Source organism: Haliotis cracherodii, unplaced genomic scaffold, assembly GCF_022045235.1.
Source record: "Haliotis cracherodii isolate W230 unplaced genomic scaffold, xgHalCrac1.p SCAF_9, whole genome shotgun sequence".
In the NCBI taxonomy this organism is placed as follows: domain Eukaryota; kingdom Metazoa; phylum Mollusca; class Gastropoda; order Lepetellida; family Haliotidae; genus Haliotis; species Haliotis cracherodii.
The window spans coordinates 45372862-45398546 of NW_027266343.1; the positions used below are offsets into that span (position 1 = coordinate 45372862).

The window sequence follows — 25685 nt, forward strand, 5'->3', positions numbered from 1 at the left end:
ATAACACTAGCCCTGGTGGCGCTGTTTGTTAGATTTAAGTTTGGTGTGATTAGAGATATGTGGATTTGCTTGTGACATGTGTAATGTATTTGTGAGAGTAGAGTAGTGTAAGAACGTTACAATTTGCAATTTGAATTTTCGCATTTGATAAAGTAATAGGCTGCAGTGATTGTTATTGTCAACATCACCAATATTCTAGTTGCAGTGGTAGAAATTAAGTGGAGTCAGGGGTCCTTGTGGAATTTGGCTATGGTATATGAATTGAGGACCACTAAGTCTATCATTAGGGCTATGACAAGGACCGTTTGACTTTCAGGTTTAAATGTGAACTCTCCGTTGTGAGTTGTGTTTGATTTTAAGTGCGACACTTGCTGTTGCATTTCATGAAGTATTAAGAGCTGTCTTGCTGAAGAAAGAAATTAATTCAGCTGTTTGAATTTGCTGCTATTTTATGTCCATTTGTTTTGTTTTCATCTGCAGTCCTGTTTTCCTGTGAATGTTTTGATAACCTTTTTGATGAGAAAGCCCTGATAAATTCATCAAGGGAAATAACTTTTTAATAACAACAATGGTTATACCTTGCAAAGGTAATCCACTCTGTCAGTCTACCATAATTACAGTTGTTTCTCCGTAATGTAATAAAGAGAAAAGAAATTTCCATTAACCCCTAACGTTGTGCAAATGAACATCTGATCATGTGAGATGCTGGTGTGCTGACTGTGACTTTGTTCTGACTTTCCCTGTCCAATGTAGCATGTCTTCATATATGTGCAGGCCTCCAGGATCAATGTTGGGCCTAAACAAAGGGTGTTTTGTGTAAATCTGAATTGTAGGCCTGTATTGATCAGATGGAGAGACTGTTGGCAATGAATATTGTATGGGCCTTGGTGAGCTCTTCAGTCAGGCCTGCAAGACAAAGCCCGTAATGTCATTGATTTGTACATGGGGACACCATTAACATGCAGTATATCTTGTCTTGTTTTTCTTATGAGGCTTTAATAACTTGTTACGCTGCTTTCAGAAGGTAATGTTGGTTGGTTGGTTAATTTTGTTGATTATGTGACTCATCAGAGATTTTATGTGAGATTATTTTCACTTTTTTGATTGAAGTTCGAATAAAATCTAAAATTTTCTTTTGTTCATCATGTTCATTGGTCAGTCTGTGAAATATTCATTTTTGGGTATTTGTGAAGTTTCTGGTTGGTGCATGTGTTTTAGAGGACATTGAGTAAATAGTTATCACCCAACCTTTTTGGCCTTTTAATACTCTTTGTTCAGTACGTTTTGTCTTCTTGAAGCGTACATATCAGTTTGATTGGCCTCATACTGCTCAACATTTGCTAAGGACCACACCTTTGACTAAAGGTGACAAATGTTTGTCCTTGGCAAATGTTGAGTAGTATAATTCAATGTCAATATTGTGTATGGTGAGGATTTGGGAATATTATGGATAACAACATCTTTATTGTATATACATGACCTTTCAGGTAAATGATTGGATGGAGAACATTATCATCTGAAAAAATATTTTGATTCGAGAAATTGTTTGTGTTCATGAGTGTATGTAATCACTCATGACAAAATTTGATGTTATATGTAGAATATGCAGTGAGATAAGCCAGGTAGCTTGTCAGGTTAAATATGGGAGATCTCCTCCTACATGTGCTTTATGTCAGAATTGATTTGCATCCTATCTATAACAATCTATTCAGTCGAATACAGGTGTGGCCCACCAAGCGCATCTGTGTGAACATTGCTGTGAGATACGGCCCAAACACGTTTGGCAAATGTTGTGTTTGTGTCGAGTGACTACCGAGGTTTGCGAGGCCACTACATGCTTGGTCCTGCTGCCTGACCAAGCAGATGGCACTGACCAAATAGGAGAGAAATTCACTAGGATCCAAACTTGAGCCTATTTCACTGAAGTTTGCTTTAAAATAGTCATGGTAATGTTATTTATATATCAGTATTAACCTGATATGGTGGTGAGAACAGAAAATTGCAGTTTCATTTCAAATCTCGAACTGTTGTTATCTGTAGAATTGTAATGATGTCCTCATGGATTTAGTGGATCCAAAATACTTCAACTTTATGGACTGTTTATCTTAGATAAGCCTTCACTAATTGATTAAATTTTTTAGGCATCCGAGTGATAATTATATTTTCTTATAATGAAATGATATCATACTATCAGGCTTGATACTCAACTATTGAGATGTTTCCATCGTTGTTCCTGAGTGTTGGGATCTAGCAAATACAGCATTAGAGATAAAAGATTCATGGAACTATTGAATTCATGTGTTTTGGTGTAGGGTTCCGTCACTTTTTGCAAAAAAAAAGCCAACAAATTAATGAATTGGCCTGAACTGGAAAAGATACGAAACATGCTGGAAACTAAGAGGATTATTTCCAATGAAATTCATCCCAATTATGGTGAAAAACATTTGACAAAAATGTATTTTCATTGAAGCTATGTTAAAAATTCTGATAACGGACATTATCTCTTATTGGCATTCAATACAAAATGTTTTTGATCCATCTTTGAATTTGATAGTGTTCACATATTTGCAACTGGTATTCATGACGTTAATTTGAAGGAAGCATCTACACCAGATATGTGCTCTGCAAATCTCCATTGCACGTTAGTGCAAATCAGTGATGGTTTACTGAATAAAAATATCTCAAGATAATGGGAATCTTGAATGCTTTAGCAATACTGATGAAATTCACAGCACCAGTAATAATGTCTGTTTTGTGTCAGCCTCTCCCTTTGAAATTGCAATGAACTCAATTTGAAGATGGGAGAATGTTTTGTGATTGAGAGAAAGCCCACAAATGCCTGTTATATCCCAGAGATTGAGAATGTGTGCTAAAAGCAGATGTGGAGTTACCATATGGCGAAATGGCTGCTGTATGCAGAGACTACTACATTTAGGTCACATAGTGGATGTGCTTGTATGCTTGCCGAGATTTCTCTCACAGTGTTATCTTATATCAAGCTTTCTGCAGCAAGCATATGGGCTGCATGCCTCTCCCTGTTTAGTGAGTTGGCAAGGGAGGCAGCCCAGTGTCCCTACTTCCTTCATTGAGGCGTACTTGAAATCTGGCCGAGTATTGATTAGCTTGGTGAGCGAGTTTCAAGAACAAAGCCAGCCGAGTGTGTCAAGATGAGTTCTCTCCCTTGGTGTGTTTATTGTGGAGCGTACCAAGGCTAGACGGGGTGTTTGGTTAGGCTTGTTGTCCAAGCCGTTCTGCTTGTTGGTGGTTGATATGGAGGATCAATGTATGTGTATTTGTACCAACTGATCTTTGTCAGATTATTTTGTATTTTAGTTCGATGATTGGAGAGCATAAAGGGTAAATAAAATATGATGTCAAATGTAATTCAGGGATTTTGATGGAGACAAATGGCATCATATTCATGATTATATGTTAATGATTTTATCAAATATTTAATGGACTTTCTTCTGTTTCATTATCAAATGTATTGAACTAATTTGTTAATTTCAGCATGGTGAAAGTCTGTATTACAGTACATTTATGTGTACCAGTGTATCACATATTAAGAGTGAATAGTAGAAGGTGAAATAGCGCAAATACTGAGGATGTTATTCATAGCAGAATTTTGCTGGTGGTATTTCATCTTGACTGAAAGATATATTTTATTTTGGTAATGAATTTTTGGTAAACTGTTGTGATGTAGCTGGACTATAGCTAAGGGTGACATGATACTCTCCTTCAGCGTTAGAAATTGGCACTGGTCCTATAGTCCTTGTCTAACTGCCCAATACTTAAGGTATCATAAGGACAAGTAGACATTTGCCATTTTTAAGGGTTTTGCTATATGTTATCATTGTAAGGACTAGTAGACTAAACATGTTAGTTTCTACCCCTGTACTTACAAACATGTAATTGGTAACAAGTGCATAATTTGTGGAATTGAAGACCAGTTTGAATTGCATACATGTATAATATCATATGCCTATTTATTTCGATACAAGAATGATTAACATCATGCATGTTGAGATGCAATCTGTACCAAATACTTTTTTGAGTCTAACAGCCGAAACATGGTTTGGAGCATTATTTTTAGTAAATATTTGTCTTAGTATCTGGACTAGAATAAGCTGATCTTACTAGACCAGAATGAATTTTGCTAGACTGAGCCTTCAGACGAGTGGATAAAATCACAGTTGGCAATGTTATGTTTGGCTATCATTAATTATTCTCTTAAAACTTCCATTGTTCAGTATGTAGGCACACCCTTAAAAATGTGACAACATAATATGTATGGTTTTCAGCCTATGCGAGAAGTTGTAATTATTGCTATGCTATTATGTATTGCTATATTGTTTTTGAAAAATTGCCAGATTGCTATACATCGTATGCCATGAAGATCCGGATAGAATAGGTCTTCAGCAACCTATGCATGCTGTAAAAGGCAACCATGCTTGTTGTTAGATGTGATTAATGGGATTGGGTGGTCAGATTTGGTTATTTACCGACCACTGTCATATTTCCCAGTGAGGCGTTAAACAAAAAAAAACCCCAACTATTCATCATAACATTTGGGTTTGCAGATGAACAAATTGTCATTTTAATATTTGACTCAATCTTATTGGGACTACCAGTTTGCTTTAGCCTAGTTCCCCTTTGAGTCTTCTAATAAGTTTCGCTCATTGTACTTATTTATTCAATACTTTTAGTGCTACTGCATTTTTCAGCCATATATGTGACAAAATACTTCTGGTAACAACATTTAATTGTAATTTTCTGATTTTTTTCAGATTCTTAGAAGTTTTCGCCTCACAACTAATCTCCATGTTGGGTAAGGACTGGACAAGGCAAGTGGATGATGGATTTCAACCCTCTGGACCTTCTGGCAGCAGCTGCCGCCCTGCAGAGAGACGACCCCAAGTCATCCAACCAATCAGGAGGCCAGACTCAGAGTGAGGCTAACTGTGATGATACAAATACAGAAGAGTCTACAGAGGAAGAGGATCCAAACAAGCGTAACAAAATGGGCTCAGCTAGAAAGCTACGTAGTGAGATTAAGCGACAGAACTCTTGCAACCTACCCACAAGTGAGGTAGGCAAGTTGTTCAGTGAAAAGTCAAGTGGTGTTGACTATGTTGTGGATGAGGATTCTCCTGGAAGGACGATAAGGAGACATTCATGGAGTGCGGAGGGAGAGGTAGTAGGTGACAGTGACAGTGCTATTATTACAGACTTGTCTGTTGAACATAAGGACAGTAAAACTGACTCCTCACAGAAGGTGGTGGAGGAGTCTGATGACACATCATGTGAAAGAGACAGTTTAGACAATGGTGAAAGTGGTTGTGGGGAGTCTTCTGAAGTATCAGAAGGTCCATCACAACCACCACCACCACCACCATCTGACCCAGCTGGTGCTCAGAGTGCAGATGATGATGACTCATCTGACTCTGCATCTGTTAAAGAGACATCTAAAGATTCTCCTCTAGAATCATACGCTTGTGATGTGAGTGTGACAGAGCCCGCTCAGTTAGAACAAGACGATGAAAGTGTGCTTAAGCATGACAATGTCAGTGATTTTGACTTGACTGAACCAACAGCAGCTTGCTGTCCTGTTTGTCACAAGCCAAGGACTGATTATGCTGTTGGGGTGTCTGATCCTAGTGAGCTTTGTGCAATCTGTGAGAAACAGACAGTGTCAGAGAACGATGAGGCAGCTAGTCCATCAGGATCTGTTGAGGAACCAGTCTCGGGATCAGCTGCAGGACCAAGTATAAGTGTTATTGATAATGAGCAGTCTGAGTCCGGCTTTGTTGCCATTGTTAGTGATAGGACTTGTTCGGATGCTACTGATAATGAGGAAAAGTCAAGTTTATTAGAAACATATTTGACAACTGGTCATACAGAAAAGGTTCAAGAAGATAGTTTTTCCATGGAAATGCATGCTAGCAAGAGCTCTGAAGAGTGTATAATGGACACAACTGATTGTGATGTGAGAATGGAGAGCAGTGATGCCTCAGGGCCTGCTTCTAGTGTTGAGTCGGACCACTCATATGCCTCTCAACCAGGAAAGGTGACTGAAAGACAAAGCACAGACTATTATGACACAGAAACAGGGGCAGAATCCGATTCTTGTGGAGAAAATAGCTCGACTGAAGAAGTAGAACATCGTGCAAGGAGCATGTCAATAGAAAGTGTGTGTCTAAGATTCGGTTTTGAGGATAAACATATGACATTGCCTGTGAAAGAACATGAAGATAGTGATCATATGTCTGGAGAACCATCCCTTCTATCTCCTACATCATCTGTAGACTCTTCTATGACAGACTTTCCTTCCTTTAAACTGACGCCTTTGCCCCTAACAGAGAAGGACCCAGATTCTACTGTGCAGCAGCAAACACTTCAGGGTTTTAGTTCTAGTGATGGTTGTGATAGCAGAATTAGTTCACCTATTGGCAGCGTAGATAGTCTTCATGGACAGATTCCTCCAAAAGTTGGCAAGTTCAGAATAGGAACATTTGCATCATTCAGTAGCTCCAATATTAAAAGTGACAATTCAAGCCCAGCAATTGGGAGTAAAAATTTCCGATTAAATGTGTCAAAGGATCATTCCACACTTTCCTCTCCGTACTTTGACAAAGGACTAATTAGCTCACCTCCAATGAGTGTTCCTCCATCTCCTGGACTACCTTCCTTCCTGCAGTCTCCTTGTGGAGACTGGGAAAGGTCGGACGCAGGGTCTGAGGTGCAAGATGAATTGGGACCACCTCACTGCAGTGACAGTACTATAAGCAATGGGGGTTTACAAAATAGCACAGAGCCTGGGCTTGCTGACACAAGTTCGGTTCATCATGACCATGACTACTGTCTTCGAGAAGGACATTTACCCCGAGATTATGGAATTGATACAACTCATGGTAAACAGGAGAGAAGAAAGTATTCTTCATGGTCTAAAACAAAGTCTGGAATTGCTAGGCATGTGAAAGAGCCGAAGTTAAAAACAAAGGCAAAAGTGAAAAAGATAAAGGTGGAGTTGCTGGACAGTCCAACAGGACCTGCTCCATCAACAGAGGATGTGACTGACTTCAAGCAACCATTTGAGGTGGACTTTGTTCAGGACAGAGCACATTCAGTTATTGGGAGGACAAGTCGAAGGAGGCTGGAGAAACTTCAAGAACAGCTGGAACTTGATAATGGCTCCAAATTGAAAATAACGGGTAAATTTAAAGATGACTATGTCTATTATTTGAACAAGAGCTCAAGAAGCAGAAGGAGAGCCAGCACAGATTTGCCACCACCCCCTCCCACAGATAAGATCATAATTCCAGCTCCCAAACCTGGAGACATAATTGTTCCACATCTAACTGATGCAGACATTGAAGCAATCAAACGCAGAGGGAAAGCTGGTTTATCCATCAGTGAGAAATACTATGGTGCAGGACTGTCCTCAACTCTCCACAGTGGAGGCAGTACTCCAAGTACTGCTTCCCAGACGCAGTCATCTCAGTCTACACCACAAGCACCTACCATGGAGAACATCGTTGATATGGATAGTAGGATCATCAGTACAATTCTCAGCATGGAGAATGATAGTCTTGGATCTCCAGGGTCTGCTCATGATTCCTCATTATCTGACACTGTGGACCTGTACAGCCCTTCTGAGGACTCTGTTGGTATCAGTTTCATGGGTGAAAACATGACCTTGACGCCAGACCAGGTGAACATTCTACTGGATGCTGTGAAGGATGTTGAGACAACACCGGAGGAAATCATTGATTCTGCTGCTGGGAAGTATAATCTGGACAACAACCAGAACTATGACAGGTCAGTGGATAACATAGACCTGTCTGACCAGCAGTCTGTAGATGGTGTAAGTACATCAGATGAAACTGAGAGAAGGCAGAGTGTTTCTAGTGCTGCTTCTGAGTTTGACACAGAAAGTAAGGATCGGTTTGAGATTAAAAATGAGACTGCAACAGCACCTGCAAGCACAACAGATCCAGCTGCAGCAGTTGCAACTACAACTACAACAGTTGCATCACCTCCACCACCAGCAGATACATCTGAGACTACAGCGGCACCATCTCAAGTTGTGGTGCCTCCCACAGTCAATCCAAGTGAAAGTCCTGTTAGAGCTTTGCTTGAAGCAGATTTGGGAACAATTGGTGATATTGAGAAGCCATTTGACCTATTGGGACATGACTTCAGACTTGATAAGTCTGACTTGTTTCCAGATGCTGCTGTCATGGACAGCTCTGCACCATCTATGACAACTTCTACTACCACTGCTACCTCTGCAGCATCAGACTATAACACTCCTTGGATTGTGACGGTCACAATGTTCTGGAATGACCTTCCGGCTATCATGATTGAAAACCAACCATTTGTCAGACTTGTTGACATCCATAAACAAATCTTGCCAGCTAAAGATACAGGCATCCTGAAGAAACGATGTCAGCTGCTGGGAATTGATGTTCTTAATTGTTCAGAAATGCAGAGGTACTTTTTGGTTCAGTATGGTCGAGCGTACAATTCTAAGAGCACATTGATTGTTTCAAAAGATTATGCCAAGAATCTGATTGGATACTATGTAAACCCTCAGCCAAGGATGTCGAAATTGGATGAAGTGGTCCGTCGTGATGACCCCGAATTGTCCTCTGATGGTTCTTTAGCTTCACTCTACTCTGGAGAGAGTCAACCAGTCAAGGTTACTGCTGGTGTACTGAGGAAGAAGATCAAGCCTAAGGCTCAGCCAAGAACTGCTGCTGTGGAGAAGTAAGTTAAAATTGAAGGGTTGTTTAGAATTTCAGTAATGTCTGATCCTTATTTGGGATTAGGAATTATTTTAGTCAATTGAGGAGTCGTTGTAATTGTAATGATATTGCTATTTTTTGGAAGATGTGAGAAAAATACTTTTGATACCAACATATTTGAGAAGTTAAATTGTAAAGAAGGTTGATTACTGTGACATAATAATTCCTGCCTGAGAGACTTTTTAATAAAGTATCTGACCCAGTGATATTTGAATTGCTTTTGCCATATAAGAAATGGAGTAAGCAGTTATTAGCTTTATGTATAAAAAGCTCTTCACCGGCCAACTTCCAACAATTTAGCCATGACATTATTACTATATTGTGTAAGTTCTTGTTAATATTACCAGAACTTCAGTTGCTTTTTTTCTTTCAGGATGGATTTAGTTCCAATAACAATACCAATACCAGCAGTGACTCCAAGCCAAGATGTGCCCTTGCCTGTGACAGAAATAGCCAAAGAGATTCCTCCGCCACAAGAGTCAAAGCGTCTGAGGCATAAGAAGATCAATTTCTTGGAACTACTCAAGGGTGAAACCAACACCGAGAGTTGTGTTGTGGCAGAACCTGTAGAGGAGAAGACGAGTGAAAAAGAGGAAGAAGTTGTCTGTGAAAATGGCAAGAAAACGGCTGTACCACCAGCAAGTCCAAATGGGAAAAAGAAGACTAAGTTGTCAGATGCTGAGAAACTCAAACTTGCGAAAGAAGAATTGAAAAAGAGAAAGGTTGAGCTCTTGGAAGAGGCTGTTCAAGAGAAAAAGTCAGCGAGAGTTGTTGAACAGGACTCAGAGGAAGAAAACCATTCCTCACCTGCAAATAGACGCAGGCTTAGTGGTTCAAGATCTAGAGGGGCCAATCCTCCACTGAACGGTAACAGAAGATCAAGGCTGAAAAAGATGGGGCCCTTGAAGGTGAAGATCAAAGGTTTACTTCATTTCAAAAAGGGCAATAAGAAAAATGTGAGTGATACTGATAAGAAGATCATTGAGATTCGTCACAAGGACCCCAAACCAACAAACTCGCATCCATCTGTGACCCAAGATGGTGACATTCACTTGGATCTGTACCAGAAAAAGAGCAGCTTGTGTATCAAGTGCTGCAGCTGCAAGAAGTTCTTCTCTTTGAGGAACTTCCTTACCCACCAGCACTATCCTGATGACACTGAAATCCTTACAACTGTGGCCCAGCCTCAGGTTCTGGAGCCAAGGTCCATTAAGCTCTCGGACAGGAAGAAGGGTCTTTGGCAGGAGTTCAACAAGCGCAGGAAACAACTGGAAGGCCCCAAGCCTGTAAATGAGAGCAAACCTATAGTGCTGTCGAAACCTTTAAATATTGTGAATAAATCTGTGATCACTACCTCTCACTCTGTCCCCTCTCATGCTCCCAAACCTGCTACTGTTCACAAGCCTCCTTCTCTGGCTGATGCAGTTCCTCCAGGCTATAAACCTGCCTCAGAGCTCGAAGCACAGTTGAGGAAAAAGATTGAAGTACCACAGTTCAAACAGCCAGTGACTGTAACGGGGCCTCCACGAAGGGCACCAGGCTCAAGTGGAGTTCGTGTGAGCTCGAGAAAAAGGAAAGAAAGACAATTGTTTCCCATTGAGAACTACTCATTTGCCAAGAAAGTAGCTCGTTTAGACTTGCCTATGAATGGAGAAGAGGCAATGGATGTAAGTCCAGTTGTTCCTGCACCTACAGAGGTTAAGGCTGCAGCAGCGGCAGCAGAAGCTTGCAACAGTGTCCTTACTCTCAGTAACGGGCCGGAGCTCACAAACTACACTGCTTTGCAGGATGGACCTGAAATTTGAAGCAGGATTTGCTGTGTCGATGTGATTTTCATGTGGATAAGCCATGAATAATATTGCATTTCAGCCTTGTGGCTTTTGTAGTCTCAACAACAAAAAAATGATCTAAAATGGCAAAAATGACCCAAAAAAATCTGATGTGGAAATATGTGTTATCAACTGTACAGTTTTTGTGGAAGTGTATACACACATTGTATCTTCTTCAAAGGAAGCTGTGGTTCTACATATGTTGCATCAGGGGGAATAACGTAGTGCACAGGACCTGTCATGATGTTGCTCTAGTTGTAGTGTGACTATCCCTGCACCATCAATAGGTTTTCATTGCTTTTGCGTATAGTGATTGCTATCATCCTTTCCATGAATATTTCTTACATTTATCATTCTGCCATAGAATTTAAATTATTGCCAAGAATATCCATCAATTTATATCCTAGCAACAAGTTACACCGTCATTATTCAATCAGGGTTTGAAAATATTACCCTAGTACACTAATAAGAGATTTACACTTATATGTTGTAACACTTTCGTTGAACTTGTTAAGGTCTGTTGAAATAAGAAATTTTCATTTTCACTGGTTCTTGTGGTTTGTTGTCAAATAGATGGAAAGCTCTGGTGGTGAAAATTATTACAGAAATAACATCAGTACAAATAAGTGATGAAAGATTTTGGTAGCAGCACCAATTGGCTAAATGTTCACATATACATTGTAAGTGCTATTATGTTTTTTGACTGTCTTTGTTTAAGTTGTGTGTTTTGTCTGTAGACATGTTTTGGTGCATTGTGTATTTGTTACTTATTTCTTGTTATTTATCTTTCTACCCTGCATTGAAGTTTCCAGTTTACTCACAAGTTAACAACTTCAAGTGATGAGATACTTCATATTAGAAAGACACTTTTTGGCACTTGAATATCCAAATTGCTGACAAAATTAGGTTTTGACCATTTTTTTAATCATTTTTGTGCGTAGAGATTATGTAAACATTAAATGTTCTACTAATTGAGTGATATCATAATGATCCAGCAAGAAGGGTCATGTTCAGAAATCCCATTGCTTCTTTACTTTATCACAAAGTTAAGGCCTCTTATGCAGGGGGCTTTGTTGGAGTTTGATCCAACTCCTGTATTTACACATTTTCGCTTGATAGATTTTTAATGTTTGATTCACTGGTGTTTTAAAATTTGTTTTTCTTTTATTGTTGTCAATCATAGTTGTAATTTGGTTTGCGCACTTTCTCCATAGGCTATCACTTTAGAATGTTAAGATGGATCATCACTTAGATTGTAAGGAGGTTAAGCTATTGTGTGTTGCATGTACATCATTTGCTGTGTTATATTCACTGCTCATTCAAGAGAGAAGCCAGGCAAAAACCAGTATCTGCTAATGCATATTGCATTTGATTTGAAGTTGGTTGAACGCCTGTCTGAAGTAATAGGTGAAGGTCCTGTTTTGCCCAGAGATGAATTGTTAATGGCTTGCAAATTAATACATGAGTACATTTACAAATGAAACTTTATGTAATGTGTGGTACAAGATTTCTCCTGGAACAGCTTTAGAAACAATTGGATTTTCTTTCATGAAGTCCTGTTGTTAATCGAGGTCTTTCAAATTGTCCTTTTTTTTTTTTACCTCCATATGAGAATGCAATTCTGTCCTTGGGTGCCCGGTCTATAAGATGGCCACATTCTAGGACATTGTTAGATTTTGTTTTCAAACAGTTAAAAGCGATTGGATTGTCTTGTATGAAGCTCTATAGCAAATTGCTAAGTTTCAGTTTTGTTGAAAATCTCCATTTGAGAATGAAAATCTGTCTTAAGAAGCTTGTTTAATTTAACCACTATGTAGGACATCTTCTGGAACCAGGGTTCTGTTATCTTAACCAGCCTCTAGACTGAGCCCTGCATATGACATGTTGTTATTGTACTTATTGTTGGTGCCATCTTGCCCCTGTCAGGTTGGCAGTGGGTGTGTGTATATATTGAATTGTACACTGGTGTATTATAGTAGTGTATATATCTTGTACAGACAGCCCTTGTATATAGCCCCTCCTACCATGTATCGACTACTCCATGTGTAGTCAATGTTGTCCCGACATCCCAGCAGATGTAGGCTAACAAGATGGACAGATGGCTGGTGACTGCAGCCATGTGTGCGGAAACATGAGTACATCTTCAGCAGATTTGGATGTAAAAATGTTAATAAAGTGTAAAATAAATGTTGACTCTGTGGTTCTTTGTGTTCTAGATGAGAATTGGGACGTTACAATGTGGGACCTGGTTCATTGCAGGTCATGTGAATGGTCGATGTATGGCAGCTCATGCTGTCAATCAATGGTTTACCTGTCAAGTTTTGAAACTGCCATGTGCCTTGAATATTTCTGACAACCGTGTAAAACAGCACACACCTACCTGTACAGACTCGCTGGTTCCAGCTGATTGAAGAATTCTATTGCTAGTAACATCATTGGAACAATTAAATTTCAAACATGACAGTATAGGGTGATATTCCATGCCAGCATGTACATATAGCCAGTCAATATGAAATAGAAAAGTATTTACTCTTTTAAAGAGACAAAATATCTGTCACACAATAGAATGCTATAATACTACCATTAGCTGAAGAAAGTCAATTGACCTGATAAGATTGGCAAAGCTTATTGATTTCATTAGCGTATCACTTCTTGGCTTGTGGACAACAAAAGCAATGATTGCTGGAATCAGTATTTCATTAAGGTTTAGGCTGACTGAAGTAGTTTAATAGTGGGAGTGAAGTCCTAAGTAATTGAAAGGGGGAAGATACTGCTACTCTAAGTGTTGAGATGTCTTGACTGGCACATGAAGTCCAGAGGTGTAGACCTGTCTGCCCACACTGAGGGAGTATGATGTCACATTGATACAGACTAGTTATTGCAGTCTCTCTGACATTGTGGCCACCTCATCAACATTATTGTCCCTTGCCTTGGGTTGTGGGAACATCTTGTATCCTAGATAATCTGTACTCTGTCCACCTTCTCCAGAGTTTAAGGCTATAATTGACATTTTGTATATACTGCTGGGTTTGCAAGAAAAAGACCTCGGGTCAATAACATGTGAAGCACATTCTGCACCCACAGAACAATCCAACTAAGGCTGGCTTTCTGTTTTCTGATACTGAAATATTTGGTCTGTAGGTCAGAAAGAAAAGGTAGAAAATGCATGGTACAGGATTTGTTTCATCTTCAATTTCGATTTAGTTTGGTAGGGATAATATATATAACATCTTGGCCTGGTGTTGGTCCTTATGAAATGTAAGTGTTATATCTAAAATCTGAATGCGATATTTTTGTTGAATGGATTGGTTGATGTGACCATTTATTAAGGGTTTACCAATTATATTTGACTTAGGAAAAAAGTTTTTTAGTCCTAAAAATCTGATCATTTTTTATGTCATAGTGACCTGTTCTGTTTGTAGTATTAAAAAGACCTTGTAATTGTGATTTTTCTTCTTCTGAATTTTCAGTTTTTCGGTAGCTGGATCTGTAAATCAAACAAATATATGTAGGGTGTTGGGCTGGGGTTATAATGTGTAACCTTGCAGATTGTGTCTCCTACCTCACTGCTTGAAGATTCGGGCTAGAATTGGTCTTCAGACAATAAAATGTGAGTGTGGGCTGTTCATGAGGGTGTTTTTAATGAACAGGCAGGTGTTAACATCAAATACTTACTATATTAGGACCAGACAATCCAGTGTACCTTGGCCCCTTATTAAACTTCAAGAGCCAGTCCACCCAATCCATTCTGTCTCCTTACCACCAAAAACATAATTATTTTCAAATTGTGGATGTGTTACTGAAGAAATAAGTCATGATTGACTTGTACCTGAAATACTGCCCTGTGTTCTGTTGCCAAGACAATAAGAACTAGACATGAAGGGTGAGTTGTCCAAATGTCATGTTGCAAGTTAGTGTCGTGTATACATTCATTTTCCAGTTTATATTGGCCAGTGTGCTGTAGTCAGCAATTACCGCCACGGGCTTCCTTGTAATTGTGTGATAAAACAAACTCAAGACCGTTGGCTCCCTGCCAGAACGGAGACGTCTGTTATACATGCTGTCGGGGGTTATCTAGCCGAGGCAGGTACATATAGGTTGAAACGATACTGACGGACATGTGTGTTTGAGATGAAGAGCTCTAAGGGCATTGCTAAAATACTTCACCTATTTGCAGAGGTCTGCTTCACTGTAGTAGCCCAATTCGTATCGGCTGCAGTCAAAACGTCAATGCAGCTGGAAAGATTGGCGAGTCTGACAGGAACTGTCAGGGTTGAAAGATTTGTTTGAGATTGAGACTTGAATTATTGATCTCACGTAGACATCCAGTAGAGTTATTAGTAATGCGAGATTGATGAAGGTAGGAACATGCGGAAGTTGTCACGACCTTCCACGTTCGCTCTCTTGTAGTGCGTTAATATGAATGTTATTTTACGCAGCAGTTTTCTTTGCATGTTGTTTAACGGCGCACTCAGCAATAGTCCAGCTATAAGACGGCGGACTGTAGATAATCGAGTCTGGAACAGACAATCTAGTGATTGACGTCATGGGCATCGATCTATGCAGTTGGGATACGATTACATGCATCGATTAAGTCAGTGTGCCTGATCAGACGATCCCGTTTGTCGCTTCTTACAAGCATGGGTTGCTTTTAGCTGCATTCACCTATACAAACAAACAAACTTCGGGCTTTCCTCACACGTCAAGCTGACACGCTGGTGTAATGGCTGGAATACTGCTCAAAGCGGCGTTAAAAACCAACTCACTCAGGACACGCCCTTGATAAATGATTTTGGTCTGATAAACCAGTCACCGAAGGAATGAGCAACGATCCGGCACAATGGCACGCCTGACCACCCGGTTTTGTCACTAACGAGCATCAGGTACTGGAAAGTTTTTCATTCCCGGAATCCCAACGGAGGAGTAATGGTTGCTGTTCCTGGAATGTAATGGTAATAATTGCCAGGAGACATTCTGTGGATCACCGTCTTTTCCTTGTAAAATCCGAGGTACTTAAGTACCAATTTTGTGTCATCAGGCGAGTCCGATGGGGTCGATGCTATTCAGTGGGAATAGTGCTGTTTGGGCGTACGGTCTGAAGGCCATTTGCGTTGTGCGAACTCGGTGATGAGGATCATTCCACATCAACTGCATGTTTCTTCTCCTGAGCTGGCCCATGAGTCATTGATCAACAGTTCTAAATACTTGAAAGCACGTAGATTCACCCGCTACTGGTAGACAATTACACGTCTTCATTTGCAACAAACCCAGGAAAGCTGTCCGTCCAATCCAGTATTTGTATAACAAAATAAAATGCAACTGTTCCGCACTCTGAAAGAGCAATCTCTAATTTGGACTGATTGCATTATATTGTATTCAGCCAAGCAATTACTTGGTCCCTTCTATAGGCACAGCTAAACGATTTACACCGGAAAAGAAATGAGACTATACACAGACGACAAACGTCGACAGGAGCCCTTGCTTCGAAACCGTAGAAACGAACAGCTCTGTTTTTATTATCAAGACATTTAGTGGTCGCAGAGACCTCCATTTCAGTGCAAATATTATTTCATCACGAATGATACAGACACGTATTGCACCAACATTTCATTTGGTCGGATGATTGCAACATGTTTGTGACTGGGATATTCATGAAACACTGAAGACTCTTCAATCGCTGTGACGACCCGTGAAGATCCGGGATAGAATAGGTCTTCAGCAACCCATGCTTGCCGTAAAAGGTGACTTCGTTTGTCGTAAGAGGCGACTAACGGGATCGGGTGCTCAGGCTCGCTGACTTGGTTGAAGCATGTCACGATCCCAATTGTGTGTATCGATACTCATGATATTAATCACTGGAATGTCTGGTCCAGACTCTATTATTTACAGACCGCCGTCATATTGCTGGAATATTTCTGAGTGCGGTGTTAAACAACAAACCTACCAACCAACCAATCGCTCAGACACAGTTGCATTCCAGAAAGTAATTTTGTTTTTTGTTTAACGCCGCGCTCCGCAATATTCCAGCCATATTTATTATGACGGCGGTCTGTAAATATCGAGTCTGGACCAGACAACCTAATGATCGACATCATGAGCATCGATCTACGCAACTGAAAAACGATGACGTGCATCAAACAAGTCAGCAAGCGTGATCACCCCATCCCGTTAGTCGTCTCTTACGACAAGCATGGCTTGCTGAAGACCAAATTCATATTCTATTTACCATCAATTCCAAACGGTCCACACTATATACACCGAGGAAAGTCTTCTGATCCCAAAGCATCCTTCAACAACGTCAGGTATACAATATCGCCCTGTCGATGACAATGTGTCTGGTCAGTTTGCCTACAGTCATTATTTTCGGAACAGAATGGATGCGAATAATACGGTGATGCCAAGAAAAGTCTACTATCGAACAGCGGTGACATTCCCATCGGAACTCGCGACCATTATCCAGCCACCATTAACTGCCCTTTCTTTTATAACAAGTTGGCCCTGAGATCAAGTGGTCGAGGCCGATAGGCTGTCTGCTTCGGTTAAGAAGCTTTACGCAGCTGATTGAGATTGAAAGACCACCTCGTAAGACTGTCACTGTCATTGCTTAGCTGTAGTGCCTGCATAGATGAATCAATTCACGCTTCGTTTTAATGCTTCTGTCGTATGTAGCTACTTTGGTTGTTGTTTAACGCCGAGCCCCGCAATATTCCAACTGAATGACAGCGGTTTGCAAATAATCGAAGATGGGCCAGACAATGCAGTGATTGATATTATGAGCAACGATCCACTAGTTCACACAAGTATGTCATATGTACAAACATTGAAAAAATATATATCCGATACAACCTATGCAAGTCTATAACACTTGGCAAGTCTAGATTACTGCTGTTTCAGGAAGGAGATTACTTCATATTTTGTTTAAAGTATGTTTACTAGAAACCGCAGCTTTGTATTGCTCCATTTTCACAATCCACTGGTTGCTAAAAAGAATATCGTGGAAATGCGCCTACTGCATAGTTCCACAACCATTTATCAGAAGGTTTTAAGTACAGCAAATATTTCGATTGAAAGTGTATTTTTGTCATACGTAATGAAGTTCTACTGCCCTGACACCTGTTTCTAAACATAGTAACACTTCAATCGAAGTAAATGGTTTGGGAACTTTATACAGTATACACATTTCCACGATATCCTCTGATTTGAACCACGACCGATTGCGAAGGCCGATGAAAAATCAGCATCGGTCGTTTTGTAGAACGTTATGACAGTGTGAATAGTTATGTATCAACGACCAGTGTGTTATGTTGTGTTTGTTGTTTAACGCATCATTCAAAAATAAGCCAGCTATAAGACGGCGATCTGTAAGAAATCGAGTCTGGACCAGACAATCCAGTGATTGATATCATGAGCATCGAGCCACGCAATTAGGATCGATGACATGCATCAACCAAGTCAGCGAGCCTGGCCATCCGATCCCGTTAGTCGCCTCTAACGACAAGCATTGTCGCCTGCTTCCGATTCGCTTAATATACATCTAAACCAATCACTCTCTTATTTAGGATGAACTATTTTATTAGTCAGGGCCACACACGGAACTATAGCGTGACTCGTTGATTAATAATTTCGTGCTTTTGATCGGACTGATAAATTATACTTGAGTCTTTCCGGGTGATCGCCATTCGGAACAGTAATTAACATCAGATCTTTATAACCGTCAGCTCAAAGAGCATTTCTCGTACGCATATGTCCACGGGGGAAATTTTAACAGGCCTATTAGATTAAAATGACAGATATTTAATTCATTTTAACAATCTGTGTTAAAATGGGGGAAACAGTCATAAAAACAAACGACGTTTCATCATTTTAAAAACGTTAAATGGTCAGGACTGTTTGAAACAGGTTCCCTCCAATTCAACCTGCCCCAAAACCACGTGTCCCACACGTCTGCCTGCGAACAAAAGCTCGTGCAATACATGCATCTATCAGCATGCAGCACGTGTATTCAGAACAGTAACTCAATCTCGTCTGCTGCCTTAGGCGGGCGTGAAATCACCACGTGTGAGCGCCATGAATGGCGGAATTCACGCTGCCCTCTCATCAACAACAGCAGCTATTGTATGGTCGTCTTCTCGTACGTCTAGTGAATCCGACCCTCAGCGGTTCCACTCGTTTCTCCTCCATGCGCTAGGCCTGCATTTCATATACGCCGCGGCTGTTTTAGCATTTAAGATACTTCAGTGAGAAGTTTGTACAGATTCGGCGAAGTATGCTACCATATATACGCGTATATGCTACCACATGGTCTGTGAGAGTTCATTTGTACTTTCGAAAGCTGCCTTTCGTTATATTTATATATATTGCTGAAAACGTAGCATAAACCTTTCTGTGGGTTAAAGTGATTACGTTAAGGCACAGGGCGTTGATAAGCTATTCATGGTCCATTTAAGGTTTGTTAGCGCAAGGGGTATAATACCCGTACAGAGAGATATTATTCTCTCGAGGTCAGCGACAGTTCATACCGTAGCTCCTCCAATAAAGTGAATCGCCCGAGGTCCCACTGCAAGCTTCCCGGATAACAAGATATGGGTTCGGGGTTGGTGGTGGGTGAATGCTAATACTATTATTTTTTTAAAGAAACAGACCGCTTCCGTGGTCTAGTGGTAGAGCGTCCGCCCGGAGAGCGGAAGGTCCGGGGTTCGATCCCCGGCCGCGTCATACCAAAAAGATATAAAAGATGGTACTTGTTGTTACCCTGTCTGGCGCTCGGCATTAAAGGGCTAACACAAGGACTGGTCGGCTCAGAGTCAGTATACTGTGTCTCAGTGGGGTATCCATGTTAAACTGCGACATGATGTCTCAGTGTGCTAGCAATATAAATCGGCATCAGTCCGGACTAGTACAAGCAGCCACACACACACACACACACACACGTGCATGCACGTCGCTATTTAAGCGCAATAATCTTGGACGCGACGTTAAACCCAGTTTCACCTCACCTTTAAAGGAAACATGTTTCAAAGCTTCAAAGGGGATATGGGTATATTCAACTATCCCTCGCCCATCTCTGGATCATTGCATCAGATAAAGTCTGCAAGCACGGGTGGTCCAGTCGTCTTTGGCGCCACAATTCGTTGTGCAGAGTTGCGTTCCTTTGACTATGCCAATGCCTTCGAACCCTGTTCGCCCCGATCATGTTTCTAGGTTTGTCAGCACCATACCCGTGCTCTTGGGCTTCACCGAATTCACTAACCCACTGCAGGTGCAACCAGCGAAACCTTCAACATAAGAAAGGGTGAACAACGTCTTTCACAATGTCAATGCCCTTACTGGGGCAACAGAGGTCGAGAGCGCAGTACGAAGTTGCGTCTCTTAGATGTGCAAGGATCCGCTAATCGTGGGTCCCAATCTCATATTCGCCCTGTTCATGATCGTCGGCTAGTCAGCACCATACCCGTGCTGGCGGGTTTCATCAGAGTGATAAACGTTATCCATTCTAATGCGCGTTTTCACTTACGTTTGAACATCTTTGCTGAACCACTATCTGTTAAAAGACGCTTAGACCCGTGAAGGTCCGGGGTAGAATAGGTCTTCAGCAACCCACGCTGGCGTAACAGGTGACTATGCTTGTCGTAAGAGGCGACTAACAGGGATCGGGTGGTCAGGCTCGCTGACTTGGTTGATGCATGTCATCTTATCCAAATTGCGTTGATCGATGCTCATGTCAATCACTTGATGTGTCTAGTCCAGACTCGATTGTTTACAGGCCGCCGTCAAATAGCTGGAATATTTCTGAGTGCGGCGTTAAAAAAAAAGACAAAAAAGACACTAAAATCATACCCAGTATGAAAGAAGAGTAATCGCTAATAATGCCAAGTCTCGGCTGGTTTGTGCATGATGACGAGACTAATCTGACGCGGTTCATACACACGTGCAGAATGAGTGAGTGAGTATGGTTTTACGCCACTTTAAGCAATAGTCCGGCACTATCACGACCGGGGACACCAGAAATGGGCGTCACACATTGTACCCATCTCGGCAGTCGAACCTGGGTCTTCGGCTTGACGCGCGAACGCTTTAACCACTAGGCTACCCGACCACCCCACGTGCAGAATGAATGAGGTCGACCTGAATTAACTGTAGGTTTTCTGAATGGTACTGAAACAATAGCTGAAAGCGCTGCTGAAACTTTAGGTTTTTAGGTGCGACACAAACACCAGCAGCATCTACAGCATTAACCTGATCATAGTTTAGAATGTAAATAACCTGCCCAGAGATATTTATGTGACAGAAGAAAACATACCAACGTCATTTGATTGATGTGCGCTTGAAGAAATCGGTTGACAATTGAACGAAGTGCTCCGATATGGTCAAAGGGAAGTAACTCTATGTTGGGTATTTTGGTGGTGTTTCGGAAGAGCTAACGGCATGTGTCGTGTAAATGTGGACTGACGGAAAACAAATCTGCGAACTTGAAGGAGTCTGCTATTGGTGTGTTGAGTGATTGTGTTGAAAATGATATTTCTGATGGTCATAGGAAGAAGCATGGTTAGGGCCTTTTTTAAAATTCAAATTCTAAATTTAAATATAACTGAATTATTGTTACGAAAATCATTCATTTGTCTGACTAATAACTCGCCTTTTCCGTTCTAAGAAAAGCACGTGTTTGACCTATGACATGGTCAGGTATATAAGTATGGGAAAGGGGCTTATGTTTCTCCCGAGAAAATATAATTAGGAGAAAGTCAGTGACCCCAAACTGTTTGTTTACCACGTTAGTAATCTATAGACCAATATCTCCTTAGACAACCAGCTTGGTGAAATACTTGCTCATGTTCACATAAATATTCCAGCTGTATGATGGCTTTCTGTAAGTAGTCGAGTCTGGACCAGACAATCCAGTGATTGATATCATGAGCATCGATCCACGCAATTGGGATACGATGACATGCATCAACCAAGTCAGCGAGCCTGACCACCCGATCCTGTTAGCCGCCTCTTACGACAAGCATTGTCGCCCTTTACGACAAGCATTGTCGCCCTTTACGACAAGCATGGGTTGCTGAAGTCCTATTCTCTACCTGGATCCGGGGGTACGGGTGGCCCAGTCGTCTAAGGCGCCGCGATTCGCTGTGCAGAGTTGCGCCCCTTGGGCACGCCAGAGACCTATGATTGTGGGTTCGAATCCCGGTTCGCCCCGATTATGTATCTAGGTTTGTCAGCATCATACCCGTGCTCGTGGGTTTCACCGAAGTGGTGAACGTCTAAGACCTGCATCACTTCGGGCTTTCCTCCCACATTTCACTCTACCCGGATCCTCACGGGTCTGTTCACATATAAGAAAAGGGTTCAGTGAAACTTCTAAAATCAGTCATTTCACACATTTTATACCTTTAGCTTAACTCTGTCATGGTTTGTTTTACACCAAATAACCCATGTTCGTTCTGTAACATGTTCAATTTTTTCAACACTCTTAAATGTGATGGACCTGTAACAAAACGTAAAACGACTTAGATCAGCCTGGCTTGCATTTTTTAACTTCACCTAAACATGTTGTTATGGGTCCGTTGAAAGGAACATAACTTAAATGATTTCATATGATTGATGTCAATAGGTAAATGAAAATAACCAATCCACACCACACACACACACACGCACGCACGCACGCGCGCACATACACACACACATATATCCTCCTCCAAAGTTGGTTTAGAGGGAAATGCGACGACAGATAAGTTTGTCATTGTAGAAAATGTAGTCTTTTTGAGCCGGAGTGCTTTACCATGCCATCACAAACGTCGACTTTCCTCTTCCTGACTTCACGATGAATATGCCATCAAATCACTCTTAACAACAACAACAAACACGTTACGTGTATGTGCTTGCTAAAACCGATTAAAAACTAGACCGAACGTTTGTTACAGTGAAATACAACTCCAGTGCTGCTCAATGAATTACTGGTACATACAAAAGGGAGTTAACTCTTGTCGACTTACCTGAATCGAAAGTAGGTTTACCAGGAAAACAAATGCATTTCCAGGAGCAAATGAACCGCCATATTTCAGTCATCTGATCATATTTTGACGTGACAACAATGTCGGACTCTGAAGTGAAGGAAGCAGGGCCTCTGGGTCCTGACGTCTCAATGTTTCGGACAGAGAGTGCGCTGAGTGACGTAGCGCTTTTTGTTGAAGGAAAGACGTTGCATGCGAGTAGATGTGTGCTGTGTCTAATGTCTCCTGTATTCCTGAAGATGTTTGAGGGGGAATGGAAAGGGAAGACAGTGGTTCCTATCGCAGACAAAAAGTACGAGGACTTTGTAGAGCTACTGCTATGTGTCTACCCGCCATTCTGCAAGCCCATCTCCATGGAAACATTGGACGCAGTTCTGCCGCTCGCTGACGAATACGGGATCGAGCCTCTCAAGTTGCGGTGTGAGGAGTTTGTCCTAGCACGCTTCCATCACAGGGATAAGGAACTCAACAATCCACCCAACAAAGAATTAGTTCATTTCCTCTACCTGGCGGACAAGTACAAACTTAACACACTTTTGGAAGCTTGTATTGAGAAGGTGAAACACCGATCCTATGATGGGAAACACGGCGTTAAAATGTTCAACGAATTTGGATTGCTGTCATTACAAGTTAAATACAGGATCACATCTGAAAGAATGACCCTACTTGAGGCCCCACTCAGGATTTATCTTTCAGAACAAAAAAATACTGGAACCTACAATTATTATCTTAGAGAGGTTTGTGCCCACTTTATCTTTGATCCGAGGGTTGCTCAGTTGAAATAGAAACAGAAACGGTTTACAACAGCGGGAACTGAACCCCGCGAGATGCCCGTACACACCTTGACGAGCCATCAGCTGAAGCAGTGATGGGAATACCCGAGCTGGTTCTAATCAAAGAACACGGGATGAGCGATTAATTTTTAGTCCAAAAGAAAACACACGTGTTAACACCATAGCTTATCTATTTGCAGATTACATTAGACTGATTGTCTGCGAACAATTGTATGAACGATTGTCGGTATTGTGTCTACCGCTGTTACTGTTGTATTAATTAATGCACATTCTAACACGCATCGGCTGATACACACATAAGACCCTTCTGTGAAGGACACCATTATAATTACACCGCTATGCTTCGAGTTGGTCTTCTTGTTGTATAGTGGACACTTTGTGTCACCGCCATTGCAGTAATCTGTTTGTCACTTCATCACGAGGCTGAGTAACTGATCACACTGTCGGCCTTGTGGACGGTGAAATACATCTTTCCAAACATTGTATTCCTGCGATTGTAGATTGTAATTGAATTAATGGGTAACATGTACAGAAATAAAAATATCTTAAAATTTCTCTGTATTACAAACAAATCTGAATAAGCAGTCATCATTTATTGTCGTATGAAACACAGCCAAATCATATGATGAAGATCTATCATTCCGTCTTATTTAGGAGAACTGTAAACCATGTATGTGGTCCACGTGCGGTTTGATTCTCACGTTACAATTTACACTCGACCCGTGAAGATCCGGAGTAGAATAGGTCTTCAGCAACCCATGCTTGCCGTAAGAGACGACTAACGTGATCGGGTGATCAGGCTCGTTGACTTGGTTGATGCATGTCGTCGTATCCCGATTGCGTGGATCGATGCTCATGGTGCCAATCACTGGATTGCCTGGTCCAGACTCGATTATTTATAGGCCGCCGTCATGTAGCTGGCATGTTGTGCGGCGTCAAACAACAAACAAACAAACAAACAAACAAACAAACAAACAAACAATCAAACAAAGTAACACTGTCGCACAGGTCACAAGCTTGGAAACATCTTTTTGGAAGTAAGGGCAATTTTATGATCATGTTTTCACCTAAAAGTGTTCGATTTTTGTAAAAAAACAAGCAGTTTACGTTTTGTAGTGGTTTGCATAGTCTTAATAATATCAAATGATTTTTTTGTAACGTTTGTAACGTGTTTACATGTAGTTTACCCAGCAACCTATAACATTGTATCAATATTGAGTATGCTTAGGTATTAGTATGCGCAATCAATATATGCCCCCTCTTGATCCGTGTGTCAACTGTATGTCAGTGTTTTCCTTTTGTGATAGCAAATAAAATATTTTGTTGTGTTTTTTTCGTCTCCATGTTTTCAATGGCCTTGCAGATTTATAATGCACCAAATCCACACCAGCGCTACATTATTTCCCTGGTCAATGGATTAGTGTGCTCTCGATTATCATTATCAGCCGCCTGGAGAGTGCACAACCCAAACTGCCTGTGAGGCTGGGATTTTATCGAAAAAATATAAATGGTCCTCGGATATGCTTGAACAAAATAAAAAAATTGTTGAAAAAAGGAAATTGCCTGCAACAAAAATTACATTGTTGCAAGGTTTTTTTCCTTAGAAACATCAGACTCATAGTTCCTTAGAAAACAACATCAGACTCATAGTTCCTTAGAAAACAACATCAGGCTCATAGTTTCTTAGAAAATAACATCAGGCTCATAGTTCCTTAGAAAACAACATCAGGCTCATAGTTCCTTAGAAAACAACATCAGGCTCATAGTTCCTTAGAAAACAACAATAGGCTCATAGTTCCTTAGAAAGCAACACCAGGCTCATAGTTCCTTAGAAAATAACATCAGGCTCATAGTTCCTTAGAAATCAACAATAGGCTCATAGTTCCTTAGAAACCAACATCAGGCTCATAGTTCCTTAGAAAACAACATCAGACTCATAGTTCCTTAGAAAACAACATCAGCCTCATAGTTCCGTAGAAAACAACATCAGGCTCATAGTTAATTAGAAAACAACATCAGGCTCATAGTTCCTTAGAAAACAACAATAGGCTCATAGTTCCTTAGAAACCAACATCAGGCTCATAGTTCCTTAGAAAACAACATCAGCTTCATAGTTCCTTAAAAAATAACATCAGGCTCATAGTTCCTTAGAAAACAACATCAGGCTCATAGTTCCTTAGCAAGCAACACCAGGCTCATAGTTCCTTAGAAAACAACAATAGGCTCATAGTTCCTTAGAAAGCA

At 40.9% G+C, this 25685-nt stretch overlaps 2 protein-coding genes across 2 annotated transcripts in view; both read left to right on the forward strand.

The window, feature by feature from the left end:
- LOC139452135 (serine-rich adhesin for platelets-like) overlaps positions 1-12816 on the forward strand; it is a 46967-nt gene extending 34151 nt beyond the window's left edge. The window contains exons 3-4 of the mRNA XM_071233470.1: positions 4788-8769; positions 9181-12816. Of these exons, the coding sequence (XP_071089571.1) occupies positions 4853-8769; positions 9181-10612 (5349 nt within the window). The 5' untranslated portion in view covers positions 4788-4852 and the 3' untranslated portion in view covers positions 10613-12816. The remainder of the gene's footprint in view (positions 1-4787; positions 8770-9180) is intronic.
- Positions 12817-22727: 9911 nt separating this feature from the next.
- Positions 22728-23432, forward strand: LOC139453303 (speckle-type POZ protein-like). Its single transcript, XM_071234957.1, has one exon. It carries the CDS (start codon positions 22728-22730, stop codon positions 23430-23432), a length of 705 nt encoding a protein of 234 aa, XP_071091058.1.
- Positions 23433-25685: the final 2253 nt, after the last annotated feature.